The sequence below is a fragment of the Triplophysa dalaica genome, chromosome 6 (genome assembly GCF_015846415.1).
Source record: "Triplophysa dalaica isolate WHDGS20190420 chromosome 6, ASM1584641v1, whole genome shotgun sequence".
Lineage (NCBI taxonomy): Eukaryota > Metazoa > Chordata > Actinopteri > Cypriniformes > Nemacheilidae > Triplophysa > Triplophysa dalaica.
The window spans coordinates 11198558-11219861 of NC_079547.1; the positions used below are offsets into that span (position 1 = coordinate 11198558).

Sequence of the window (21304 nt, forward strand, 5' to 3'; positions counted from 1 at the left end):
CGGAACGTGAAGTATTGACTTTAGTATGGGCATTTGAGTTAGTCCATCCATACCTATATGGGCAAAAGTTTGACATTTGACCACAAACCGCTGGAGATGATTTTTGGCAAGCGGTCAAAACCATGTGCTCCCATCGAAAGGTGGGTGTTAAGACTACACCAATATTACTTTCGTATAGTCCACATTCCCGTCAAAGAAAATATAGCAGACTATCATGAATTTCAAGGGGAGAACCCAATTGCAGGCAGCGGAGATGGTAGGGGGTTAAACAGATATTTATTGTGACACAAGACTATACAAAAAGGCAAACAAAACCCACAAGGGGGAAAACAAGACAGGATATCTTTAACAATAAACAAGAACACGGACTAACTAAACTAGAAAACAAACACTTGAAACGAACACTAAACTAACACTTACTAGACAAGGGAAACATGAACAAGGCAAGACGAGACGAGGGCATGAATATCGTTCAAACAAACAAGAGACACCATACAGCTTACAATGAAAGAGCACAGGACAATGAACACAAGGATGTTTTAAGGGGTGACAAACACAGTAACATTAACGAGGAACAGGTGCTGGGGATTAAGCACTAAGGAAAGGCTGACGAGGAACGATATGGCGGGAACAATGACGCAGACCGGAGAGAGAGAGAGTATGCGGACACATAGGTGCTACAACAGTCTCTCGCCCACCACATAACTAAAGGCTATGCCACGGCTCCACAACAAACAAGAATAAAACATGACATGATGGTGGAACCAGGACAGCAGACCCACAAGCATATCCGGAGACATAGTCCAGCGTGCAAATTTCATTTGCCAATTTCATTGGAAGTATTGGGCCTCTTCAAAACTAGTCAGAAGATGACAGGTTCTCAAGTAAAACCCATCTGTCGGTTCGGTACAACGTCTTGTTCCCTCCATCAGGGAACTGAGGTTACATCCGTAACCAAGACGTTTTCTGAAGAATTTTTCTGGACCTTTCACTGTTGCAATGTTCACAAGTTTTTCCAAGCTCCAGGTTTTCAGGCTTGCTTTGATTGGCCATTTGGCAGAATTTTTTTACACAAATCTGGAAACACTGGGATCTTCTCCGCTAAAGTAATGTAAACCTCATCACTACTACACAGCTGAAATCGCTCTAAAAAGTCAAATAGAACAATAAAATATGAAAAAGGCACCTGCTGTGGGTTCAGCTATATGTGATGAATTGCTTTGAACAAGCGCTACGATCATTCAAAGATCATAGAAGACATTGTCATAAAAATGATCGGCATAGTGGCTAAACGGTAAATAAATATCACATAAACAACACTTTGAGATACATGACAGAATTTTTTAAATGTATAGTTTTCATTCAAAATTTCATGAAATTGCATAGCCAGAATTAATGTGCGTGCACGTGCGTGTTAACTTCTGATCTGCTGCTATATCATTTAAAGTGTTTGGAAAATGAATGATGTGTTTACTGTAGTAACTATAGTTGAAGTATTACTTCTGAAATAAAAACAATATAACCCTGCCCAAAATACAACAGAAAATGTAATGGAATTAATGGGAATTGTATTGTATGGATACTTGTTGTCTATTGTGATTGATTCTATTGGTGTTATGGTAAATTCTATTGGAATAACACCAAAACACAAAAAAGTGCAATTTAATAGAAAAAAATCGTAACCATACTCCAAATAAGCTATTTTTAGTAAAACCACAGTAACAAATTCTTTAGCATAGATTTATCATACCGCACCATCTCTCTTTCCCAACGTTTCACGCTCACAATCCCCGGACTATTGATTCACTGGACTCCATTACCCATAATCAGAATCAGAAAGAGCTTTATTGCCAAGTATGTTTGCACACACAAGGAATTTGTTTTGGTGACAGGAGCATCCAGTACACAGAATCAGCAACAACAGTACACAGAGACGATCAAACAATGGAATACAGTACACAGATGATTTAAGTAAGGGCCTATGGGTATAAAAAATTAAGAAATACAATACAATAAACATAAGAGTAAAGCTATAGAGAGCAAAGCCATGTGTGTATGTAAATATGTACAAGTAAAAAATAAGAATACACTATTGTAGTAAAAGGTATATACAGCAGAATGAAATATAATTAAAAAAAAAGTTGTATAAAAATAAAGAGTGTATTGTCTGCAGGATATTTTTTATATTGCACATAGTTATTAATTGCACGTACATTTTTTGCACGTAATTTTCTTAATTGCATGTTAAAAAAACATATAACTGCTCAAGAGGTAGATGGCCTTAGGGACGAAGCTGTTTTTGTGTCTGGTTGTTTTGGTGCTCAGTGCTCTGTAGCGCAGACCAGACGGCAGCATTGTGAAGAGATGATGGCTTTGATGTGAGAGGTCCAGGGTGATTTTCTGAGCCCTTTTCCTTAATCTGGATGAATAGAGTTCTTGGAGGGTGGACAGGGGAGCACCAATGATCTACTCAGCAGTCCGAATCTATGTATCCTATGTAGTCTTCTGATGTCTGACTTTGTGTCTAAGCCAAACCGGACAGTGATGGATGTGTAGAGGACAGACTCTATGACTGCTGAGTAAAACTGTTTTAATAGAGTTTGTGGTAGGTTGAACTTCTTCAGCTGATGTAAGAAGTACAACCTCTGCTGGTCTTTTTTAGCAATGTACCGTGTCGAGTATCTAAAAAAGACTCGAAACGTGAACTATGGCGAGGTGTCCATAGGAAATTACTTTTAGATGGCTACTATGAACAGGACGTTATTAAATACGCGTTAAAATTCACCAGCTGTATTTGTTTGACAACCGTTTGACGAAAAGGTTGACATTCTCCTGAACTAGAAAAACTAGAGGATAGCAGGGCGTGCTGTCCGGGGAACTTGTTCCGTGCTCGCCCGGTTCCATCCGAACCCGGAACACTCCTGCCCCCCAATTGCTCCCGCCACCCCCCGGAGTCCTCCTATCAAAAAGCTCAAGTAGAGGAGCGGGGGAAGTGGTGGGATGTGCAATCCTTTAGAGATGGATCCTTGTCTATTTATGTGCTGGTTCTAAAGGAACATTTTACACTGAACAACACTGATCCAAATCCAGAGGGCTGAACTCCAAATAATCTGTTCTGGGGCGTTTCCCCATTAGGATCAGCATCAAGGGACAGTAGGATGAGAAAAGAAACAAGTGATTAGATTTGAGGGAGAACAGAATCAGATGTGCCCAGGGAAGGGCAGAGGATCCAGTGAACTAATTTGATATGTTCAAAGTTTTTTGAAAAGAGGGAATATTTAGGTATGTAAATTTACCATTTTTGCTTAAACCTTAAAGGGGTCATATGACAATGCTTAATCGAATATTATCGTTTGTTTTAGATGTAATTCAATGCGTTTACACAATTTAAGGTTAAAAAACGCTGTATTTTCCACCTACCGTGCATGTTTGTATCTCATCTTTGCCCCACCTCTCTGAACCACGCAGATTTCTTACAAAGCTCATCGCTCTGAAAAGTGAGGTGTGCTATGATTGGCCAGTTAACCAGTGCGCAGTGATTTGTCAAATACTGCAAGCATGTGGCGGAAATGTAACGCTTCTTACCATGTTTGGAACATCAAGTTCCTTACTTTCGTATACACTTGGTCGGTCTTAGTCAAATAATACCATGAACTGACCTAGATTTGTGGTGGTGTGGTTAAACAAAGGCGTATCAGTCAGGTATGCTTGAGCATTCGTTTTTAGATAGAAAGCTTTATTTGTTTCCGACGCTTTAATTTTTGCAATTTGTACGTGTCTAATACATGCATGGGCAACTAATAACACACTAAAGACACATAAAAACACACATTCTCGCCATATGACCCCTTTAATTCATCATTCGAAAATATACATGGACATACAAAACCACATTCAATCTAAATATGTTTTTTATACATTATGAAGTTGACAGGGTCCACATGCCAATTTTGCTTATATGAGTAGCAACATTATTTCATATTGATTTGTCATGGTAAAGTATTAATTGTGAGGCTTTAATTTGATTTAGATTATAAGATTTTTTAGTTTTGAACCCATGTCTATGAACTGGGACGATAAACAGAGAAATGATTTGGAAAAAGTCCTAAAGTGTTGTTTGATCAAGTAATGATGAAATTTGAAATATGTTTAAAACTGCAGATGTGCTTACTTTCAATAATATCACCAAGACCCTGGGTGTAAAGCAGGTCCTTCAGACGGGACACCTCTTCTTTCAGCTCACGAACAAGACGATTATTAGGATCTTCATTGATCACAGCATTACAACGGATCTGCTTAGCCCTGTCTGCATACCTGTATCATGGACAGAACTTTTAGTCACTTAAACGTATTACATGTACAACTCACTGCTTCACCATTGCTTTCCTTTAAGTCACCAGGCAAAGAAACTGGAAAATTCGAACCCTGCATTCCAATTCGCCTTCTTACACAAGTCCTATTTGTAAGAACTGTTTTTGTGTTGGAATAGTAGGTACTTTTGAGTGCACGGCAAAATAGATTGCAAGCGGAACTGTTCGTTGTTGCCTAGACAACATTGTGGCCAATAACTGTCACACACATCTAAATACAACTCTACCTTCCATTTCGTTATTTATTCATTCATTATTTCATATAAAAGGTTACTGTAAACTTACATTTGTTAATTTAGCGACGCATTAGTTTTTTTTGGAGTGGAGCATCACTAAACTCCGCCTACTGGCAAGGAATTGTGGGCAATATCAGTTGTTAAAGTGTGCATCATTCTGCAGTTCGAATTTCTACCGGAAGTGGTAGACCATCCGAGAATCTTTGGAATACCATTTTAAACATACTAAGATTTGGGATATACTAATTCTACTTTCGAATACTATTAGGAAAGATAGTATGCTGACTTTAACGCAGGGTACATGTTTTACATAGTGTTGCAGGGCAGGGCAGAAACTTTCGTTTCATGGTGACTTTATGGTTACTGCATAAGACACTTGAATAAAGCATGACACAGAAAAATAGATTTGAGACAGTGTTCTCTATTGCACACACACTTTTCATAGGTGCCCAATTACTCAGTTAAGTAGTGTTACATACTTGATATGATAAAATGTCTGTTTACTAAGGCAGTGTACCTGAGAGTGCTGAGGGTCTCATCATAGTTGATGTCAGCTGGACTGAGAGCGGCCACCATTGCGGTGCGAGAGTTGCCACCTGCACAAGTGTAAAATGTTAAGGGTAAAAAGTTAAAATAAATACAAATGCAGGTGACAGAAGTGCTTAAATACTTACCAAGGTTCTCTCTCAAAAGCCAGGTCAAAACAGAATCCCTGTAGGGAATGAAACTTTCCACTTTCTTCTTCTTTTTGTTCTGTGCAGAAATTCATAAAAAAATAATATTATTATTACTCAGTAAAAACAGTTGGATTCAAATTGACCCAACAAATAGCCCAATGCTGGGTTACTATAGCACTGACCCATTGTTGGGTTATGATATACAGTAACTGATTTGTTGGGTTATTTTTGCCAACATGTTATTTATTATTATTATTGTTATATTTGTTGTTTATTATTTTTGGCCATCCTATTTATTATTTTATTGCCGTGTAAACAAATAATGCACAATATAGAAATACCATAATAATTCTTTATTTCCAATAGAATAAGTTTTGGTAGCAGTTCTTCTATTTATGTATTTCCTTTTATCATAATATTACTAGTAATAAAGTATCAATTTATACTAATCAAATAAATAAACAGAACAGAACAGAGGCAAGTCTATACAATTATAAACTAAGTGCTGGGTTATTTTCTTAACCCGACCGCTTGGTTGAGACTGTTCGGTCATTTTGTTGGGTTATTTTCTCAGTGTTGGGTAGTTTTTTATGTAACCCAATTGCTGGGTTACCAGTTGGGTCCAATTGAGTGACAGTTGAGAGAGTAACCGCTTTTTCTCGGCCAGTGCTTCAGAAATACACCACTGGCTCTTATAGTGGTTGTGCAATATAATTCATTTTGGGAATATGAAACGAGAAATCATTGGTCTTATTATTCTGTTATTCTGTGTTCCTGAGTTAGTCTAATTCAATTTAAGTGTAATGTTAACTTTATATATACAGCGGGGAAAATAAGTATTTGACACATCAGCATTTTTATCAGTAATGGAATTTCTAAGTGTGCTATTGACACAAAATTTCCACCAGATGTAGCCATCAAGCAAAATATTGAATTCATACAAAGAACTCAGAACATTTAAGTATAAAAGTTCAGTCATAATAAATAAAGTGAAATGACACAGGGAATAAGTATTGAACACATGAAGGAAATCTGTCAGCACTGAGTATCAATACTAGTTGATATCAGCTGCTTTAGTCCTAATTGATGGCCTATAAAGGCTTCTCATTACCTAGTAGGCATACAGGAAAGTCTTCATGATGGGTAAAAGCAAAGAACTCTCTGTAGATCTTGGTAATCTTATCGTTGAAAAGCATTTTGATGGGAATGGTTATAGGCGCATTTCCAGAATGATGAATGTTCCTATGAGCACTGTGGGGGCCATTATCCGGAAATGGAAAGGGCATCAGTTCACCGTAAACCGGCCACGAACAGGTGCTCCACGTTAAAGTTTGCGAAAGAGCATTTGGAGAAGCCTGTGGATTATTGGGAGACTATAGTATGGTCAGATGAAACAAAATGGAACTTTTTGACAGTCATTCTACACACCATGTTTGGAGAAGAAATGGCACTGCCCACCACCCCAAGAACACCATACCAACAGTTAAGTTTAGGGTGGAAGCATCATGGTTTGGGGTACTTGCTTTTCAGCAAGGGGTACTGGCAGACTTCATATTGTTGAAGGCAGGATGAATGGAGAAATGTACCGGGACATTCTGGATATAAATCTGCTGCCATCTACCAGAAAGCTGAAAAGGAAAAGAGGGTGGACATTTCACCAAGACAATGATACCAAACACAAGGCCAAGGACACAATGGAGTGGTTTCAAAGAAAGAAAATCAAGCTGCTTGAATGGCCCAGTCAATCACCTTACCTAGATCCCATCGAAAATCTATGGAGAGAACTGAAGATCAAAGTTCATAAAATAGGCCCGAGGAACCTTCAAGATTTAAAGACCATTTGTGTGGAAGAATGGGCCAGAATCACTCCTGAGCAATGCAGACGACTGGTCTCTCCATACAAAGGCGTCTAGAAGCTGTAATCACCAACAAAGGCTTTTCTACAAAGTATTAAATAAAGTGTGTTCTATACTTATTCCCTGTGTCATTTCACTTTATTTATTACGACTGAACTTGTATACTTAAATGTTTTGATTTCTTTTTTCAATATTTGCCTTGATGGCTACATCAGGTGGAAATTTTGTGTCAATAGCCCACTTAGAAATCCTCTTACTGATAAAAATGCTGATGTGTCAGATACTTATTTTCCCTCGCCTCTACAATTTTTCTTATATTCCATCTCACATGAACTGTACACACCAGTACTTCATGTATCTGCTCTATCGGACTGTTTACACACACAGCATCATTTGCACTCTATACTGCTCACTTGCACACCAGGAATATTACACTGAATGCTCATTTGCACTAATGGACTACTCTCATAACTAGATTACCTCATCTAGTGCACTGTAACTTTCATAACTGCATTACCTCATCTACTGCACTGTAACTTCAATAACTGCACCAACTTCTCTACTGCACTGTAACTTATCTATTGCATTACTGCATCTATTGCATAACTAACTGCATCTACTCATCTATTGCACTGTAACTTCAATAACTGCATTAACTCATCTACTGCACTGTAACCTCAATAACTGCACTAACTCATCTACTGCACTGTAAATGTATAATTGCATCTACTCACGTATTGCACTATAACTTCAATAACTCATGTACTGCACTGTACCTTTAATAACCGCATCAACTCATCTATTGCACTGTAACTTTAATAGCTAATGTCTGTAACTAATGCACACTCAAATCACTTGCACTATTGTATAGTCTATATTGTTATCTGTTCATAACCACCTGTACATTAATGTTCACAGTATATAGCCTTCTGTTTATACTGTTCATAGTACATACCGACTGTCATATTTTCATAGTACATGGCCATTGTATAGTATTTTCCTAATATTGTATTCTGTATTTATTCACACTGTATATCCTGCACTTGCTAATTGCACTTCTGGTTAGACCTAAACTACATTTCGTTACACTGTACCTGTATATGTGTAATGACAATAAAGTTGAATCTAATCTATTCTAATCTAAAAACATGGTGCAAAATATCAGCTATTAGGATAAAGAAGAATGGAACTTGGATGTTCTGATACTAAACTTAAAGGTAAACTTTATTTTGGTAAAATGTTCGGATAACATATGTCAGGTGAAGCAGTACTGAAACCAAAACAACTAATGCTCTTTAAAATGTCAACCTTTTCCATAGGTTTTTACAGTAATAACTGCAAGGATATCAACATGTGGTGGTTCAAATACCCATGTGAGGTCTCTCTTCAAGTTAAGGCATTATTGCTTCAGGTTTATACATTTTAATTCACAGAAATCCTACAAAGTTTTTACTCTAAAAGAGCTAATTTCTCAAGCATGGCATGTCCTTCTGTTCTCCTGGGTGCAACACACTCATCGAGGAGGGGGACGGACACGATCTCTGCCCCAAGTGTTTGGGTTTTCCAGCATGCTGGGGCAGCCTCGTGTATACGTCCTCCCCGCACTGCGGGCGGATAACGATGCAGGCAGCTGTGTTTCCCCGGGACCCAGCCACCAACTCGTCTGCTTCCCGTTCCCTGACAGCGATGGCTACGTCCCTGTTGTCCGCTACGGCGAGGGTGATATGAGGATTACTGTGAATGTTAATCCATCGGCCACTGGTTCACGGACCGTTCCCCGAGAGATGGTCCTACCCTGTCTTGTTCCTCAAACATGTATTTGGAAACGGTGCGTGATGATGAGATGTCCATTGCAGCATCGAAGGGGGAATTACTCGCTTCACTACTGTTTAAATATTTTATATTATGATTTCAGTTTAGTTTAGATAGACAAATATTGCAGTATAAACAGACATATTGGTAAATGTTATATTAGATAGCTGTTTTCTTTGTGAATATATAGTAAAGTGCAATTTGTTTTGGTGATGTAAGGCTTGTAGAAAAACTGGTTGATTTTGTATTTACTCTGGTCTTATCCGAAATGCTCTAAAAAACATGGATTTGAATGGGTACAAATAAATGTTAACTGAATGATTATATCTGTGTAACGTCGGTTAAAAGCATTTAATGAATGTAATGCATTTGTGTATTTCCATCCATCCATTTTCTTCCGCTTTATCCGGGGCCGGGTCGCGGGGGCAGCAGTCTAAGCACGGATGCCCAGACTTCCCTCTCCCTAGACACTCCAGCTCTTCCGGGGGGACACCGAGGCGTTCCCAGGCCAGCCGGGAGACATAGTCCCTCCAGCGTGTCCTAGGTCTTTCCCGGGGTCTCCTCCCGGTGGGACATGCTCGGAACACCTTCCCGGGAAGGTGTCCTGGGGGCATCCGGAAAAGATGCCCGAGCCACCTCAGCTGGCCCCTCTCGATGTGGAGGAGAAGCGGCTCTACTCTGAGCGCCTAGAAATTCTGTCCATAAAAATTATGAACAGAAACGGTGACAAAGGGCTGCCCTGCCGGACTCCAACCCACACTGGGAATAAGTCTGACTTACTGCCGGCAATGTGAACCAAGCTCCTGCTCTGGTCGTACAGGGACCGGATAGCCCTTAGCAACGGGTCCCGAATCCCATACTCCCGGAGCACATTCCACATGATGTCGCAAGGGACACAGTCGAATGCCTTCTCCAAATCCACAAAACACCTGTGGACTGGTTGGGCAAACTCCCATGCACCCTTCAGCACCCTGGAGAGGGTATAGAGCTGGTCCAGTGTTCCACGACCGGGACGAAAACCACACTGTTCCTCTTGAATCCGAGGTTCTACCATCGGCCGGATTCTCCTCTCCAGTACCCTTGCATAGACTTTCCCGGGGAGGCTGAGAAGTGTGATCCCCGGTAGTTGGAGCACACCCTCCGGTCCCCTTTCTTAAAAGAGGGACCACCACCCCAGTCTGCCAGTCCAAAGGCACTGTCCCCGACCGCCACGCGATGCTGGAGAGGCGTGTCAGCCAAGACAGCCCCACAACATCCAGAGACTTGAGGTACTCAGGGCGGATCTCATCCACCCCCGGTGCCCTGCCACCGATGAGTTTCTTGACTACCTCGGTGACTTCAACCCGGGTGATGGCCGAGTCCGCCTCCGAGCCCTCAGCCTCTGCTTCCTCAATGGAAGACGTGACGGCGGAATTGAGGAGATCCTTGAAGTATTCCTTCCACCGCCCGATGATATCCCCAGTCGAGGTCAACAGCTGCCCCCCTCCACTGTAAACAGGATTGGTAGGGCACTGCTTCCCCCTCCTGAGGCGCCGGACGGTTTGCCAGAATCTTTTCGAGGCCAACCGATAGTCCTTCTCCATGGCCTCACCGAATTCCTCCCAGGCCAGAGTTTTTGCCTCGACAACCACCCAGGCTGCAATCCGCATGGCCTGTTGGTACCCGTCAGCTGCTTCGGGAGTCCCAAAAGCCAGCCAGGCCCGATAGGACTCCTCCTTCAGCTTGACGGCATCCCTTACTTCCGGTGTCCACCACCGGGTTTGGGGATTGCCGCCTCGACAGGCACCGGAGTCCTTACGGCCACAGCTCCGAGTGGCCGCGATGACAATGGAGGTGGAGAACATGGTCCACTCGGACTCAATATCTCCAGACTCCCTCGGGATCTTGTCGAAGCTCTGCCGGAGGTGGAAGTTGAACATCTCTCTGACAGGGGATTCGGCCAAACGTTCCCAACAGACCCTCACAGTACGTTTGGGTCTGCTGAGTCTGTCCAGCTTCCTCCCCCGCCATCGGATCCAACTCACCACCAGGTGGTGATCAGTTGACAGCTCCGACCCTCTCTTCACCCGAGTGTCCAAGACATACGGCCGGAGACAACAAAGTCGACCTCATGGGGGATGGCCCGACCACCAGGCGCTTGCATACGAGCCCCAACCCCGGGCCTGGCTCCAGGGTGGGGCCCCGGCTGCGCCATGCCTGGCAACGTCATGGTCACGGACCTAGAATTTGTTGTCATCATAAGGGTTGACAAAATATTAATACATTTGCAGTTGCTATTGAACATTATTTTTATCTATTATTGTGTTTAAGGACATTTTGGTTAGCCTGATTGAACGATTATGAACTGCAGACTGGCTGTGGACCACCAGCAAACTTTACTAATAAACCACCGGAAAAGCGGTGAACAAAAAGGTGGTGAGCAAAAAGGCGGTGGGCTGCAGGCAGTTGCCTTCGGTGGACTGCCAACATTGCCAATGGTGGTCCACGGGCCTTATGTTAGGTGGGAAGTGTTAGGGTCGACAGTCATGCAGATTATAAAAACAGATTTTTTTTGCTATGAAAAAATACTGGATACAAAAATTGATATACACTGCCCTCCATAATTATTGGCACCCCTGGTTAAGATGTGTTCTTTAGCTTCAAATAAATTTAATTTTGTTCTGAATAAGACATGACAACAATGAAAAAAAGATGAAAATCCAACCTTTAATTCAAGTGCATCTATTCAGTGGGAAAAAAATCCCACATTAAAAAATACTTATTTTACATCAAAACATGTGTGCCACAATTATTAGCACCCCTGATGTTAATACTTTGTACAACCTCCTTTTGCCTAAAAAACAGCACCTAATCTTCTCCCATAATGTTTCACAAGATGGGAGAGTACAGAAAGAGTGATCTTCGACCATTCCTCTTTGCACAATCTCTCTAAATCATCAAGCGACCTGGGTCGTCTCCTCTGCACTCTCCTCTTCAGCTCACTCCACAGATTTTAATTTGGGTTGAGGTCTGGGGACTGAGATGGCCATGGGAGGAGCTTGATTATGTGTCTGGTGAACCATTTCTGTGTAGATTTGGCCACATGTTTAGGGTGAAAGACCTATCTTCAACTTTCGGACAGAGGCCATCAGATTTTTGCTGTAAAATGTCCTGGTATTTCAAAGCATTCATGATGCCATGCACCCTAACAAGGTTCCCAGGGCCTCTGGAAGAGAAACAGGCCCAGAGTATCACCGATCTACTGACAGTAGATATGGGCAGGTGCAGGCGAGTGGCTATTTTCTTGTAGCCATTGCCTGACTTGTGAAGGTCAACACACATCTGCCTTACTTGAATGGTGTGTTCCTTTGTCTTTCCCATGTTGAAGACTGGATAAAAGAAATGGCCTCTGTGTCACGTCATATTTATACCCCAGGGAAACAGGAAGTGATGAATTACTAATTAATGTTCCTAGATACTCGAAGTATTTCTGTCATTTCTACAGTAGTTTACAAAGTTGATCAATTACATTTATTTCCTAGGAATTGTTAGGGGTGCCAATAATTGTGGAACAGGTGATTCTATGAAAAACAATTATTTCTTAGTCAGGGATTTTTTTTCCCCCTTAAAATTCACTTGAGTTGAAGGTTACATTTTTTTTGCGTATTATGGCTCATCTTGGCGCACTAGCGGTCTCTCTTGGGTATGTACAGGGACCGGGTGCTCCGGCACCTCAACCGACTCGGCCTGTGGGTCAACCGGGACAGGAGCAAGCTCTTCCCAGCGCAGGGCATCTCTTATCTCTGATATGGAACTAGACTCTGTCACCATGTTGGCGCGCCTTACTAACAAGCGCTCCCAGTCAAGTGCTGTGGGACACTTTTCAGTGGCCAAGAATGCCACTCAGGTTCCTCAGCCAAAAAGGTGAATGAATGGGCATGCCAAGCTATTCGCCAAGTTCATTGGACTTTTAAAAGTACAATCAGAGATGATAGGTTCTCAAGTTCAAACTCCATTCTGTTGACACAACGTCTCGTTCCCTCAATCAGGGAAAAGGGGTTATCCGTACCAGAGATGTTTTTTTTTAGTGTACTGAACATTGTTGAGAAAATGGTACAGTGTGAACAGTAGCACCCGATGCTACGCACCCCACACGGCCGGGCGGAAGTGCTCGCCGGCGGCGTCGAGATCGTAAACAAAGGCGGGGAAAACGTGGAGGGCTAAGAGCTAGGCTAAAGCTAACACCACACCGGCTCTCTTTACCCAGCATTTTCCTTGCTACTGTACGATCATTAGTGAACAAAATGGATGAGATTCGACATCGCATCATCAACAATAAAAGACTTTTGAACTGCAATGTCATAATCTTCACGGAAACATGGCTACACAGCGGCATACCGGAGAACGCTATTGAGTTAGCGGGCTACAACACACACCGGGCGGATAGAACGGCAGAGGAATCCGGTAAGACAAGAGGAGGTGGATTGTGCATTTATGTCAATAAAGCTTGGTGCATAACTCTGTTATTGTCGGGAGACACTGCTCGGCTAACCTTGAGTTTCTCACGGTTTAATGTAGACCGTTTTATCTGCCACGGGAATTCACTTCCACCATTATAACGGCAGCTTATATTCCACCGGATGCTGATGCCAAGCTTGCTACGAAAGAACTTCATGCAGCCATCAGTAAACAACAGACTGCTCACCCGGAGGCTGCATTTATTGTTGCGGGAGATTTTAATCACTCTAACTTAAAGACAGTGCTCCCTAAATTTCACCAGCATGTTTCCTGCCACACAAGAGGAAACAAAACTTTGGATCATGTCTATACAAACATGGCTGAAGCTTACACCGCGACCCCCCTCCCCCATCTGGGTCAATCTGATCACCTTTCTTTGTTCCTCACCCCCAAGTATTCACCTCTCATTAATCGTGTGAAGCCATCAGTGTAGACCATCAGGGTGTGGCCTGCGGGGGCAGATTTAACACTCCAGGAAAGGTTTCTATACACAGACTGGAGTATGTTTGCTTCTCAGGCCACCAGTGGCTCTCACACGGACATAGACACCTACACCTCCTCTGTATTGGACTACATCAATACCACCATTGATAGTGTCACAGATCAAAAGCAGATCACTATATACCCGAATCAGAAGCCATGGATGAACAAGGAAGTGCGCCTCCTGTTGAAAGCACGCAACACCGCCTTCAGATCAGGTGATGCACAGGCCTATAGTACTTCCAGGGCAAATCTGAAGAGGGGCATCAAAAAGGCCAAGCTCTGCTACAAGTTGAAGTTAGAGGAGCATTTTACCAATTCTGACCCTCGACGCATGTGGCAGGGCATCCAGGCCATTAGTGACTACAAACCCAACCACTCCATCCCCATAGCCACAGATGCTGCCTTTCTGAACGAGCTTAATGACTTTAATGCACGCTTTGAGAGAGACAATAAGGAACCCGCCACCAGGCTCACACCTTCTATCGACCACCCAATCATCACACTAAACTCCACAGATGTTTACACTGCACTAAGCCGGATAAACCCACGCAAGGCTGCTGGTCCTGATGGCATCCCTGGTCGCGTACTCAGGGCATGTGCGGAGCAGCTCGCTGGGGTCTTCACGGATATCTTCAACATGTCCCATGCCCAAGCAGTGGTTCCAGCTTGTTTCAAATCCACCTCCATTGTGCCCATTCCAAAACATTCCAGCCCGACATGCCTGAATCACTACCGCCCTGTAGCACTCACACCCATTGTTATGAAGTGCTTTGAGCGGCTGGTGCTGTCACAACTAAAAGACTCTTTACCATCCACACTGGACCCATACCAATTTGCCTACCGTAGCAACAGGAGCACAGATGATGCGGTGTCCATGGCGCTGCACTCGTTGCTCACACATCTGGATAATAAGGACACTTATGCACGCATGCTGTTTGTAGACTTCAGCTCTGCATTCAATACCGTCATCCCTTCCAAGCTAATCATCAAACTTGGAAACCTAGGCATTAACAATTCAACCTGCAACTGGATTATGGACTTCCTGACGAACAGGCCTCAGCTTGTTAGGTTAGGCCACATCTGCTCCACCACCATCACCCTTAACACTGGTGTACCACAGGGCTGCGTACTGAGCCCCTTTCTCTACTCCCTTTTCACACTTGACTGCAGACCTGTGAATGGACCTAACTCCTTCATCAAGTTCGCAGACGATACAACAGTGATTGGTCTCATCAGCAACAACGATGAGACTGCTTACAGGGAGGAAGTACGGCACCTGGCCACATGGTGCTCAAACAACAACCTGCTAACACCTCCAAGACAAAGAAGATCATTGTGGACTTCAGGAAGGCGAAAGGAGGCACACACGACCCCATCCACATTAACGGGACGGCTGTTGAACGTGTTTCCAGTTTTAAGTTCCTGGGGACCCATATTTCGGAGGACCTGTCCTGGACCACCAACACCTCATGCCTGGTCAAGAAGGCTCACCAGCGTCTCTTCTTTCTGAGGACACTGAAGAAGAACCAACTGTCTTCAACTATCCTGGTGAACTTCTATCGCTGCACGATAGAGAGCATCCTGACCAACTGTGTCACACTCTGGTACGGGAACTGTTCTGTTGCTGAGCGCAAGGCACTGCAGCGGGTGGTGAAAACAGCCCAGCGCATCACAGGGACTACACTCTCTTCCATTGAGGACATCCAAAAGAAACGCTGTCTGCGTCGAGCTCGCAGCATTTTCAAGGACTCCTCTCACCCCGCTCATAGACTATTTACTCTCCTGCCTTCCGGCAGGCACTTCAGGTGCCTCCGGACAGGAACCAGCAGACTAGGAAACAGCTTTTTTCCCAGAGCTGTTTCATTATTGAACTCTGTCCCCCACTGATTCCACTACCCCTCATAACTTTAACTTTAATGCTGCTATTACATTGCTTACATTGCACTACAGGGCTGCCATGCATGACTGAACTGTACACACCAGTACTTCATTGTATCTGCTCTATCGGACTGTTTACACACACATAGCATCATTTGCACTGTATACTGCTCACTTGCACACCAGGAATATTACACTGAATGCTCATTTGCACTAATGGACTACTCTTATAACTGCATTACCTCATCTACTGCACTGTAACTTTCATAACTGCATTACCTCATCTACTGCACTGTAACTTTCATAACTGCATTACCTCATCTACTGCACTGTAACTTCAATAACTGCACCAACTTCTCTACTGCACTGTAACTCATCTATTGCATTACTGCATCTATTGCATAACTAACTGCATCTACTCATCTATTGCACTATAACTTCAATAACTGCATCTACTCATCTATTGCACTATTACTTCAATAACTGCATTAACTCATCTACTGCACTGTGACCTTAATAACCACATTAACGCATCTACTGCACTGTAACTTCAATAACTGCATTAACTCATCTACTGCACTGTAACTTCAATAACTGCATTAACTCATCTACTGCACTGTAACTTCAATAACTGCACTAACTCATCTACTGCACTGTAAATGTATAACTGCATCTACTCATGTAATGCACTATAACTTCAATAACTGCATTAACTCATGTACTGCACTGTACCTTTAATAACCGCATCAACTCATCTACTGCACTGTAACTTTAATAGCTAATGTCTGTAACTAATGCACACTCAAGTCACTTGCACTATTGTATAGTCTATATTGTTATATGTTCATAACCACCTGTACATTAATGTTCACAGTATATAGCCTTCTGTTATATTGTTCATAGTACATACCGACTGTCATATTTTCATAGTACATTCCCATTGTATAGTATTTTCCTAATATTGAATTCTGTATTTATTCACACTGTATATCCTGCACTTGCTAATTGCACTTCTGGTTAGACCTAAACTACATTTCGTTACACTGTACTTGTACATGTGTAATGACAATAAAGTTGAATCTAATCTAATCAAACAGTAGGACAGATAGTGATATACCTTGTTTGATCCAGAATCCTGCTAATAAACCAGGCATTGTAAAATGAATTATAATTTAATAAACTATAATTCAGCAGACATTGACCTATAGGAAATAATAAATGTCCAAACCTCAGATCAAAACAAACACTTACCACCTCGGCCAGAGCTGAAATGACTTTACCCAGAGTGGTGAGGGATTTATTGATATTTGCCCCTTCCTGAGAAGAAACAAGTAATATTGTAAGTGATGTACAAGGATATAGAATTAAAAGTCAGAAAATCTTTATAAGATACAAAATTGGATTTTTGGTTTTGAAACCCAGATGGGAATTTTACCTTTGGGGAGAAGATAAGCACAGTAAAGTAAAGATGTCTAAAAAATAGGAAATTAGAAGTAAATTTAGGCAGAACAACAAAAAAAAAACTCACTTTGAGACGTGTGCCTTTGGCTCCGGTGGAGTCTGCTCTCTCACTGCCTGCTAAATCCACCAGACTAATTTTGCTGACCTGCCATAGAGATTCAATGGTAAACAAACAAATCAAAAAGAAAAATGGTCAAGACTATATCCATACAGAAAAATATGTCCCGATGTCCTAATTCATCCAATAGAACTCCAGTATTTGTGTGTATAAGAACCTGTCTTGTGTCCCTTCTAATTGTATCTTAATGACATGCCGGATCAGCGCAAATTGTACCTTTTCTGAAGTGTTGTCTGTCTTTGCATCTTGTCGCCTCTGGTTGAAGATAATGTTGAAGACAGCGTGAGAGCGGCTGCTTGTCTCGTTCATGTTGGTAGCAGCAACTGTCCTGGATCACAGAGGGAGAGAAGATATTACCAGAAACATAATTCATTTGAGGTGGAGTTGGAGTGACAGTGAAACTTGCTGGCAGCTTGACTGTGCATCTTCACAAACTGGGACAGTATATGCATTGTGAAGAGAGTCGATGGAATGTTAAAGGGCTATTTCACCCAAAAACAAAATTGTCGTTCCGGCAAATGAAGCAGTTCTAAAAGTGGCAGTGTAGAGGAAACAGCCAAACAAAATGAAAAATGTTGCATTCTTAACTGGAACGTACAGCCTGAAAATCCCAGGATATTTGGTACTACAACTCTGACTGTATTATTCTAAAAGAAGAAAGTCATATAAAAAATAGGATTCCTTGAGGGTGAGTAAAACATTGGGGACGTTCTTTTTTAACTTGTATAACTTCAATGTTTTGCTTATAGTTAATATTGTATGAAAATTTTTAAAAGCGCTATACAAATAAAGCGTGAGTTGAGAATTGTGGAGATCCTGATCGACCTGGATGGACCATGAGTGATGTGATTTGGAGTTTTGACATGATACTGAATGTAATTATTTCATTGTTTTATTTAGATTAAATGGGAGCAGGTTGTTTTTGGCCACATCGATCCCAAGCTATGCAACAGGAATAGTTCTATTATATTAAGCTATATTTGCTGGCTTGAACTTCATTTTAAAAAAAATGTATTTGACTCAGTTGTGCAGCATTGTTTCTAGTGGTCGTGTGTGTATTTCCCTTATTGTAGTGTGCCTTGTCATTCCTGTTGTTTCTGTTCCGCCCCCTTGATAGTTACCACAGATTTTAATCACAGCCACACCCATCTCATCTGTTGCCATAGTTATTCATTGATTCATTGCTGCTTTTCCTGTGTATATATCCCCCTGTGTTTTGCCATTGTTTTTTGTTTATCTAGTATATAGTTGTGTTATTTTCATGCCAAGCCACGCCTGGCCACACCATGCCATGCCATGTCATGTCATGTCATGTCATGTCATGTCATTCCAATGCTTCAGTCTTTTACTTAGACTTATTAAATCACTTCAAAGCTGCTCTTAGATACAGTCTCTTCACTACATATTTTCAACAGCAAGTTACATTGACTTTATCCTGGTATTTGCATATAGTTGAGTTATCACTGCTTATCATTTATCATAGTATTTTCCTTCTAACTCATCTATTCCTTTAATTCTATCTATCTAATTCATTAAATTAAATTCTCATAAATAGTTTACTTTTTGTGGTCCTTTGTGGTTACTGTTCATGTGAATCCCTGTGTGATATAATTGGAGGCAGATAATCCATTTATGAGTTAAGTTCATTGCATTAACAAACCCCTATTGTAAAAGAATCTGGGCGTCACCCATCAAATTCTCAATAGGAGGAAGGAAGTGTTACATTCCAGCAAACAATGATCTGACAGTCCACTGGTGATTTTCGAGCTGCACAGATTCAGCGGAAAAAAACTCAAAAAGTTTTTTTCGAACATGTTTCGTGTCAATTTTTCTTAGTTTATTTGGTGCCATTGTCATGGTTAATCGTAATAACGGAGCTCCATTGATGATGATTTTTATAGTCGTGGTGCATGCGCTTAACCCAGGGTAAGCCTGCCCAGACTAAATTGAACTAGCTGTTCTAAAACCAAAACTCAAAGTTTCTAATTTCTAAGTAAATAAACTCTGAGTTCTAGGTTTAACCTAGAGTTGGGTGAACCCCCTTATCGAAAGGGACCCTGGTTACTGTTATCCTTTTTTTTAGATAAAGTATTGCCAATACTGACAATAAATGCAATCAAAAATTGTATTTCTTATTTTATTTAGCTGTTTTGTTTAGTTTACAACCTCCATAACAGTTTATTATGGCTAGCAAATTATCTGACACAGACATTACCTGTCACCCTCTTTGCAAAATAAACCGTAATTTTTCCACTGGCCTTTTCATTTGCAGGACCTGATAATTATTTTTATATAATCATATTGGGGAATTTAAAAGTCAATTTCCCTTTTTAAAAGTAAACCATCCCTTTTTAAATTTTGCTGTTTTTATAGGCAATTTATTGTCATATAATAAACTGTAAATATTGTGGATTATGTAGACTAAATCTTACCAACCACAGTTGCTAAACTCATCTTCGCATTGTGCCACAACGCCCTTAGCTGTTATAAAAGTACACTGCAACCCACTGCTTCTTGGGCCTCGTATGAAGAAAGGTTTCATAAAATAAAGTAAATACAGTGATATAATACATACGTATATGTAATATGGGCAGCAGTTATAAATCGGGGTATTTTATAATGGCTTAGAACTCTGCTCAACCAATCAGAATTCAAGGACCAGAACTGACCATTTAAAATAGTCATTATGTCACAATCGGGCATTAGCAGATGTTTAGTACGCATTGCGTCTGTGTGTTTATCACAGACATCTCAAAAGAAAGAAGTTAACAAGGAAACCACTTGATTTTCGTGAATTAAAAGTGTGGGTTATGTCACCCGCGTCATGTGCTGGTCATTGAAGAAAAGGCAACCTGTTTTCACACAGCTCACAAAAGCAGAAGGGGAGACCGGGTGTGGATGTTATGAAGGCTGTAAATAGAAATACGCCAATTTTACAGGCAAAACAAAACTTATTTTGGGGTAAGAATGTAATTTTTTTTAACCCAAACAATATTTTGTGTAGCACTTAAACGATTACTGATAAAAAATATTATTTATATTGGATTAAATTGTAGTTTCTCAGGAAAAAATTGATGGATTCTCCCACTGCTAATTTAAAACAATAATGTGAAACAGCTAGCGAAACATTGGCTGACAGGGGTGGGATAAATTGTGACCATCTTTAAAAAGTGTTACATCCATTATAAGAAGGGTTTATCCTTTTCTTTTTATAATTTTATAACTTTTCCAACTCAAAGCCAAAGGAAGTGTCTAGTCTAGGCCGATCAAGCCTGTGTTACAGGATTAACAACATTAATTTGTCACCATTGTGACTCATCAGCTTTCATCCATTACAAAGATACATTTGTTGTTGTCATTATATAACGATACACTACTAGTTTAACTGAGTATCCATTAAAAATGAATGTAGTTTCACAAATATGTGCATTCTGGTGAGTTAGACAGAAAGTGTAATTTATGAAAGTGGAGTTCAATCTCAAAGAAACACATTGTTTTGGGTTTTCTTTTGGATTGTTTCAAAAAAATGTTTGTGAAGCATATGCCTACTGCATTGTTTGGCATATGTTTTTTTCTTCTTTTGACCAACTGTTAACTGTTAACTCACCCCAGTATGTGTTATAACCTACCCAGTACTGGAGAAGATTGCAACAAAGGCACTCCATGAATTTGACATCACCTTATAAGAGGTGTGTTTTCCTTGTAGAGGGTGCCTTTTGTAGTAAACAAATGTGAGTACTTTGTATCACAGTTTGAGCCCCGATGCTGTTTCAGATGAGTTACTGATGCTGAAGCAAAAAGTGTTACAACCATACCCAGTCTCACCTAATCCAGGAAAAAATGTTCTTCAAATGCGCCACGTGCAACATGGATTCGATCTTCCAACCTTTAGTCATCGGCCCAGTTGCATTTGATT

The 21304-nt window shown here is 41.2% G+C and overlaps 1 protein-coding gene across 1 annotated transcript in view; it reads right to left on the reverse strand.

Moving 5' to 3' along the window:
- Positions 1–21304, reverse strand: part of kif1aa (kinesin family member 1Aa) — a 211055-nt gene that overhangs the window by 137489 nt on the left and 52262 nt on the right. Inside the window, exons 6-12 of the mRNA XM_056751227.1 lie at positions 17605–17716; positions 17338–17415; positions 17061–17126; positions 5281–5359; positions 5124–5202; positions 4172–4314; positions 2012–2030 (exon numbers count right to left, since the gene is read on the reverse strand). Coding sequence (XP_056607205.1) covers positions 2012–2030; positions 4172–4314; positions 5124–5202; positions 5281–5359; positions 17061–17126; positions 17338–17415; positions 17605–17716 — 576 coding nt within the window. The remainder of the gene's footprint in view (positions 1–2011; positions 2031–4171; positions 4315–5123; positions 5203–5280; positions 5360–17060; positions 17127–17337; positions 17416–17604; positions 17717–21304) is intronic.